The following is an 8,121-nucleotide window of genomic DNA, read 5'->3' on the forward strand; positions in this document are numbered from 1 at the left end:
GGGCTGGGGATGTGGCTCAAGCGGTAGCGTGCTGGCCTGGCATGCGTGCGGCCCGGGTTCGATCCTCAGCACCACATACAAACAAAGATGTTGTGTCCACTGAAAAATGAAAAAAAAAAAAAAGAAGTTAGATCCATCTCACTAGCCAGTGTTTAGTTACATGGTCACACCTTACGTCAGTTAAGGCTAGGAAATGCAGTCTTTTTAACTGAACAGCCATTTGCCTAACTAAAACTTGGTATTCTATTAAGGGGGAAGTAGTGATCTCTGCTATGCCCCCCTTTTTTTTTCATTTAACGTTTACATTCTTACAGTAGTAGTTATGTATGATTAACTGCATTTTATTCATGTTCTAGGTTAAGTACTTTCTCCAAAACTTGCTCCATAATTCAAAGTCTTATCTCTTTCTCTGGTCACAGCTCTCTTGAATTTTTAGCAATGCAGTGTGTGTACTAGATAATTCTGCTGGTTCTGGCTAGTCACTAAGTGGTTTTATTTCTTATTTTAGAAATACCTGCATGAGTCTCGGCACCGTCATGCCATGGCTCGGAAGCGTGGTGAAGGTGGACGATTTTTCTCTCCCAAAGAAAAGGATAGTCCCCATATGCAGGTGAGGTGATAAGAGCTCATTCTTCTATTTATTGCCTTGTATTTTTCTTGGGTTGAAGCCTTTACCAGTGTCCTTTTGCCATTTCATGCTCAGGGACTAATCACATTCTCTAAATTGAATGCAACATAATCTCTTAGTTTTTCTCTTTGGTCTTAAAAGCCCTTGAGGTCCTGAATCCTGTAACCTTTCTTCTCTCTTCATTTTTCCCAGTTACTACTATTATTTCCTTCTTGAAATTCTTACTTCAGTTTTCATGGAATAAGTTATAGTGTTTCTTAGTGTAATAGTAACAGCAGTGTTCACTAATACTATATATGAGAGGTATTATTTTAATCATTATGTTTTTTAATTAGCTCTAAGCAACCTCAAGCCCCATGAGATAATAATTACCTATCATCACCATTTTACAATTGACACAGATTGAGAGAAGTTAATAATTTACCTAATATAAGATACTTAATAAAATGGTTACTGAAATTAAATTAATTATCTTACAGGCATTTCTAGGTCAGTATATCTTGATTTTATCTTTAGAAATATAATTTGAATTGATTTACCTTTTTCCCTACCAACTATGTCAGCCTGGTTCTAGTCCTCTTTTCTTTGACTTAGATATAAAAAACAATTTGTCTTCCTTCTTCCACTCTTGTCCCCGCCTTCACATTCTTGACCTCTTAGTGTGGTCTTCTAAATATGTATAACTGTCCTGCTTGAGCTCCTTCACCCCTGACCCTCTCCTATTTGCAGTTGGCCTGAAATCCAGAGTTCTTACCATGGCCAGCAAGGCACCCATGTGCTCTTGCTCCTTTCCCTCTTGCCATAGGCCTTTGTCCTTAAAGTTTTCAGTCTTCAATCTTCTTCACTCAGTCTTTCTGTATAACTGTCTCCTTTTTTTTTTTTTTTTAGACCTTGGTTTAGATTGGAAAGGTTATTCCTAGCCCACATAATATCTGGATGGGTCTCTTCTATTCCAGAATTTTCTCGTGCTATCTTTTTTTTTTCTTCAGTATAATTACCATTTAATTATTTAATTTGTCTAAATGTTCAAGATCATTTTCTTCCTAGAGTACAGTTATGTAGAAAGTAGAGAATTTTATTCTCTACTGTATTCATTGGTCTTAGCATAATGTCCAGTTTTGAGCAAGCACTCAGTAAATGATTGTGGAATTAATGAATTTCTTCCATGTACTGATAATTCATTCTGTATAAATACTACATTCCATCACACTATTGTAGTATTCTCTAAATTGATCTCCAGTCTCCTTCAATTGATCTTATACAGTAATGCAAGGTCAGTCTTTATAAGATAGTGTAGTTTTTTTTATCATGAAAGTCCCTTACTCAACAATATATGTTCTTCATTTCTTAATCCACCACAAATTAGGCAATTTCTTTGTAGTTTCTAAGCAATTTTTCTCATTATGTCTCTCAACAATTGTACTAGATTTCCTCAAATGTCACCACACAGGAACACTAACAACTCTTTGAAGCTATTAGTCCTCACCTGTAGTGTTAGAGCTCCTCACTCTCACTGCTATTCATCCATGTACTGTGTGAATGGACTGCCAAATGTGGTAGGCCACTGTGCCAAGAGCTCTTCCTGATTCCAGGTGCTAACAACATGACCTTGCTCTTAACTTGGCCTCTCTGAACCTGTGTCTTCTCATCTGTAAAGTAGAATAGTGTTGGGTACTTCATAGAAATATTGTGGGGACTTCATGTAGTAATGCACATTAGGCACCTTTTTAGCCTGTCCCTAGTGCATTATGAGTGTTCAGAAAGTGCTAGTTATTATTCAAGGCCCAACTCCAGTCTTTATACATCCAGAAATCTTCCAGCCTTTTCTCAGATCTTGCCTACTGAGATTTCAGAGACTTTTATGGTGAACTAAAGGTGGTTCCTGTGGAGTATTGGAAAAATCCTCCCAGGACTGATTTTTGCCTTTACACTGGTCTCAAGTGAGAAGCAGCACCCCGAGTTTAGTGAGAAAAATCATACAGAAGACAAAAGATTTAGGAGTTGACCCTTGCTGGCCTCCCGACTTTTTGATTATAGTCCAAACAAATCACTTTATCCTTTCAAGCATCAAGTATCTACAAAATGAGTGCATTAAATTATATAGGTTTTTTCCAGCCTTGCTAAGCACTCAGTATTTAAATGTGATGATCAGAAAATGACATAAAAATGCAGCATGTCACAGTGTTTTCTCTGGGTCTGTTTCTTAGCCACCTGATTAACCCTTAAGAGTAGAGCACAGCTCCATGTGTTTAGGAAAGAAATAACACTATCAACTCTGAAGTGTTTGGTGATAGAGGTCCAGGCTACACTTTATATGTTTTTTAAGAAATAAGGTTTATTGTTTCCTTCCTAATGGAGCTACATTTAAACCATGTGGATGGACTTTAAAGATATATTACAGAACTTTGGTTTTCTTGGCAAAGTTGTACATGTTCCCTTGAGGATAAGCTTTGAAAGCCAGGAGGTCATTGTGCTATTGCAGAGGACTCTAATCATTATTATGCTGTCTTTGTCTCTAGGATCCAAACCAAGCTGATGAAGAAGCAATGACACAGATAATTCGAGTCTCCTAACCCCAGGCCATATGATGGAGCTGATCAAGGTCATATTCCTTGCCGATGTTTTCCACTGTTCCAGGAAATTGATCTACTCTTCCAATGGGACACTGACGATCACTTCTGCCCTTTTCTATAGGACAGAAACCACTTAGTTTTTAATAAGTGGCTCAGTATTATAATTGCAGCAATGTCTGGCAAATTGAAGTTGCAAGCCTTTGTCTCACCCTTTCAGTCAGGACCTATTTTAGACTGTTGATAACATTTGACATTTCATGGATTAGGATGATACAAGGAGACACTTGCCAGCCCAGCAGTATACAAGCACTTATGTTGACTGGTGAAGCCAGCCAGCCATCTCAGCAGGGAAGAACATCCTTCTCAACCTGAACTGCAATCAGGGAAGCCGCAGCTCATTCCTTCCCATGGAATCTAGATAGCATCCATCCCTCTGGTGGGGGATCTCAGGCTGACCAACTGAATAGACACTTTGTATTCAGATGGCCTCTGAGCAAGAAAGTTCCATACTGTGATATGGGAACAATAAATTCTCTGAGATACAGCCATCTAATCTGTGGTAATAATAAGAATCTCTGTGGGTTCATATTTTAGGACTTCAGCCAAGAAAAGTCCAAAAGGATATTTTGGACTCTAGGGATAAAGTGATAAAATTTTGAAGAAGCTAAAATATACATTGCTGAATCTCTCTTTTTAGCTTTGACAAGTTGTTGTCTGCTTGTCTCTGTTAACAGGTCATCAGGACCATAGGTCTTGCTGTGGCTACTTTTCAGATAATATAGAGGGTCCTGGAACTGGAAACTGCCTTTCCTAAGTAGAAAACAAAACTCTTCAAAAACTTCTGTGCTGATGCACTGAAAACATCTGTAGTAATTCCTAAACAGAGAGGCAAATTAGAGATTTTCAAGTGTAGTCTTTTTGATGACATTTGGGGAATAGAAGAGTGTTTCAGTCTAGGAAGAAAGAGAAAGAGTAGTCTACCTATCAGGTGTTGTCATAGAGCTTGATTCTCCTCCAGTGGATGAGTACCTGGAATGGATCATTAAGATGAAGAGACTAATTCACATTTATTCTAAAACCTTTTTACAAGTACTGCCAGGGAGAATTTTGAGATTGAGTCCTTGACAAAGGGCCAGGAAAGCACTATTCAAACACACTGTCCTGGACATAGTCCAGGTTACCTGCTATAGCTTGATGTGGATGTTGGCCTCATTCCAGCAGCATTTTGTGCTGGCTCCAGAGAGCAGACATTCTTATTCTTCCCATGGCAGCTGATTCTTTGGTGCCATTTGCATTTGTTTTCCCCTTTCTCCATAGGCCTTGTGCAGAAAGGTTTTCACACTGCACCCATACTATAGGAATAAACTACAGTCTGGAAAAAAGTAGAGATGCCTGCAGGGTCAGGAACTGAACCACAGTTGCCAGAATGAGTTGGACCTCAGAAATCTATTTTCCAGGTGTTGAACTCTGGGAGACAGAACCAAGATGATATTTCAGAAGAGTTGGCTGCCTTCTCTGGAAACAAAGAAGGAAAATCCAATAATTCTGAAGACCATTTGGGGTTGGCTTAAATACCAAGAGTAAAGATTGCATCCTTGATATCACTCTAAATGCATTAGGACAGAAAAGAAACCCTTTGAAGAGAAAATCAGAGGGGGAGGCCATAGTAAAGGTAGAAATAGAGGTATAGAGCTATGCAAAGGAAACTGGAAGTGAAATATCTTCCTAGATCCAGGAATCTAGTAGTTTTTCCTGCTTTCCAGGTGTCAGAGGGCTGACTCTTTGGTAAGCTCACTCGAAATTTCTGGCTCTTTTATGTTTCAGAAATTAGACCACCCCAGTTTTTTCAGATAACATTAAAGATGATGAGGAATTTATCTTGGGGTTAGTTTAGGAGTCTAAGATGGAGAGTTTAGAGAGAGATTCCTCAGACCTAATTTCTAGTGCTGAAGCCAATGGTGGTTCTAAAATACTATTTATTTGTGTCTATAAGTTTGTACATAGTAATACCAACCTCATTGTTACTGAATTTTTCATGGAGGGGGGCAAGTTTGACTTTTGTTTGAAATGAAATGCATCAGTTGTCATTTTGTCACTGCATTTCAGATAGCTCATGACCCTTTTATAATGGTTATTTTTTGCACACCATAATAGCCCACAAAGTGGGAACAGGGGAGTTGACCTTTGGATTTTTTTTCCTTTATTACTAATTCTTCTACTCATTTGTCCTTGTGACTGCAGTGATGACTTCAATAATGCAGAGCGAACAGATGAATGAATAATTGGTTTGATGCATAGTTGTGTCACTTCTTGAGAGCTTTTTTCTTTTTTTGCAGGATAATTGTAAATGTATATATTTTAATTGCACTGGTACATTGAACGTGTCAGTGTCTATGCCACTGGACCAACAGCATTTTCTAGCTACAGGGTGCCTAATAATGTTTTGATTTTCCTTTGGGGCTCACTATATAGGTTTTCCCCCAGCGGTAGGGGGGGTACAGGTGATCAATCATTGATGTCATTGCAATTGTTATTTTTTAAAATAAATTTATAAAAATACTAAAAAATGATCTGACTTTTGAGGAGTTTGCATCCCTGGATTGTAGGTTGTGTTTATAATGTTAAAATTGTGAACTTTGTAGATAGACATTTGATCTCTGTTATCACAATCTAGTAGTGTCCAGGCTTCCTAGTTTTCTCTCCTCAGTCTTCTCTCCCTTTTGGCTTTCCCACCCTGCTGAGGAATGTCACCTGTGGGTTAAACATAAATTTGGTCTTAACTACCTAACTACCGGAAATACTCATCAAAATGTGAAGTTATACCAGGAGCATAATTAGCCCTTTCATCACCAAAACAGCCTTCATTTATTAGGTATTTTAAGTATTTAGACCTAAAGGGTGCAAAGAGGCACTTTTTATATTTTCAGAGAGCTAAAACAAAACAAATTCTGATTGTTGAAAATCCGCAGCATGCTCATCCTATTGCTGCTTTATGGTCTAGCAATTTGAGCAACAAAGACTAGCAGCTTCCAATGTGCCATTATCACAAGAAGTCTTGGAACCAAGAGCTACAGAAAAACAGACTTTGGGAGCTTTCTTGGGATGAGGCCATAGGCCCGTCCTGGCAGATAACAGATAATGTTAAAATTGTGACCTTTAAAGATAGACATTTGCTCTCATCACGATTTAGCAGTTTTCAGGCTTTGTAGTTTTTACCTCCTCTCAATATTCCTATAATAAAGGAAAATGTCAGTGTTGAATAGTTTAAAGTAATTTGAGCGTGTGTCCTTACTAAATTCAGAGTGACCCAAATTTCTACTCTGGTGATATTTATCCCAGATGATGGAGCGTCTTTCGCGTTTCAAGGAGTCTAAAACCTGCAGTCCTCAGAAACCACCTACCCTAGACCCTGGTGGAAGTTGGGAGCCTATGCGGCGGAAAGCAGGTGGGGCGGAGTCCCAAGGAAGCCTGCGCGGATTGGTTGGGGGGCGGGCCCCGCCAGGGCTACCGAAGCGGATTGGCAGCTGCTTGGAGGGAACCGGTTCACGTTACGGGCAGCCCCGCCGCCGCCATGGCGACGGGCGAGCGGGAGGCGGAGCCGCCTCTGTGGCCTGTGGAGGCCCGGTTGGCGGCGCTGCTTCCCGACCTGCTGGTCTTCAGGAAGCCCCGGGGATCGGAACCCGAGCTCGCCACGGCCCAGGGCGTCCTCCTAGGAGTCCACGTGATGGGTGAGGGCGAGGAGCGGCGGCCGTTGGCCTGACCCCCGGGAGGCGGCCGCAGTTACAGCCCTGGTGCCCCGGCGACCTAAGGCGCGGTTTAACTGCGCGCAGGAACCTTTGAGGGCCTTTGTTTTCCGAGAGGGAAGACACCCTTTGGGATTAGCTGGTTTAGCCCCGGTTCGGAGATGACTAAATTGATACGCGGGGGAAAGGATTTCTTCAGGCCACAGGAGGCTTTGAACCCAAGTTTCCCTCAAAACCCCGAGTATTTTCCAATAAGCATTCCATTTTATCCCATCAGTTAACTCATTCTAAGTATGCGCCCACGTGTTCTACTTTGCTAGCAACCTAGCAGTCACTTCGAGAGTCATTCATTTAATAAATATGGAGTATATGTGTCATGGATTTGAAGATGAGTTACCATGAGGTGCCTGCCCTTACCATATGAGTTCTCTATCAAGTTTTAATCCTTTTCCCTTGTCAAGTGTTTTCTTGCCTTCACATGGGGCAAAATTGCACACTTTCCTCTGGCCTGAGAGGGAGGGTGGGAAGAAAGAGGCAGCTGGCTTCAGATGAAAAGAGTACTTGTAGGTAAATCATCTTCATTTACAACAGCAACCAGCCCAGGCCTGGGTACTTTCCAATACCCAATACTATGCTAATGGATCAAGGAATTATTCCACTTGAAAGGATCTGATTACCTTAGGCAATACATGGAAGGAAGAGGGCTTAAAAGTTTAAATTTGACAGCTAATATAATAACTTTTGCTTTGTTGGTCAGGGTTTACAGCATTAATGGACAGGTTCAGCCTGACGTGCAAGTCAGAACATGACATGGACAAACTGGCCCACATCTTCAGTTATTACATTAGTGACATCGTGGAGCGTGAGTGATCCTTGTAGGAAAGCAAGGAGTTGTGGTCTGGTCTCCTGAGGGTTTATAAGAAGGAACCTGGGGTACTTTAAAATAGGTACTAAATGGTCATTCCCTAGGCATCACTTATCTTTGTTTTTATCAGATTACTAATGATAAATTAATTCTTTGCCTCTATCTGCCATTCTATCCAGTCTCCAATCCCATTGATTGATTGCCCAGTAAAAGGAGAGGGAGGGAGGGACCTAATATTGATTTTTACTTTGTACATTGAATTTTATTTAGAAATAAAATTCATGATATGTCTTCTAATAATGTGACCCATTT

At 40.4% G+C, this 8,121-nt stretch overlaps 2 protein-coding genes across 9 annotated transcripts in view; both read left to right on the top strand.

Annotated features, from left to right (window-relative positions):
• Positions 1-3,754, top strand: part of Nfya (nuclear transcription factor Y subunit alpha) — a 21,801-nt gene extending 18,047 nt beyond the window's left edge. For all 8 annotated transcript variants that reach the window (XM_048805247.1, XM_015487700.2, XM_015487699.2 and 5 more), the window contains 2 exons: positions 509-610; positions 3,148-3,754. In XM_048805247.1, coding sequence (XP_048661204.1) covers positions 509-610; positions 3,148-3,201 — 156 coding nt within the window. In that variant the 3' untranslated portion in view covers positions 3,202-3,754. The remainder of the gene's footprint in view (positions 1-508; positions 611-3,147) is intronic.
• Positions 3,755-3,826: 72 nt separating this feature from the next.
• Positions 3,827-8,121, top strand: part of LOC125617445 (adenylate cyclase type 10-like) — an 8,983-nt gene continuing 4,688 nt past the window's right edge. Inside the window, exons 1-2 of the mRNA XM_048805250.1 lie at positions 3,827-6,929; positions 7,702-7,806. Coding sequence (XP_048661207.1) covers positions 6,773-6,929; positions 7,702-7,806 — 262 coding nt within the window. The 5' untranslated portion in view covers positions 3,827-6,772. The remainder of the gene's footprint in view (positions 6,930-7,701; positions 7,807-8,121) is intronic.

Source organism: Marmota marmota, unplaced genomic scaffold, assembly GCF_001458135.2.
Source record: "Marmota marmota marmota unplaced genomic scaffold, marMar, whole genome shotgun sequence".
Lineage (NCBI taxonomy): Eukaryota > Metazoa > Chordata > Mammalia > Rodentia > Sciuridae > Marmota > Marmota marmota.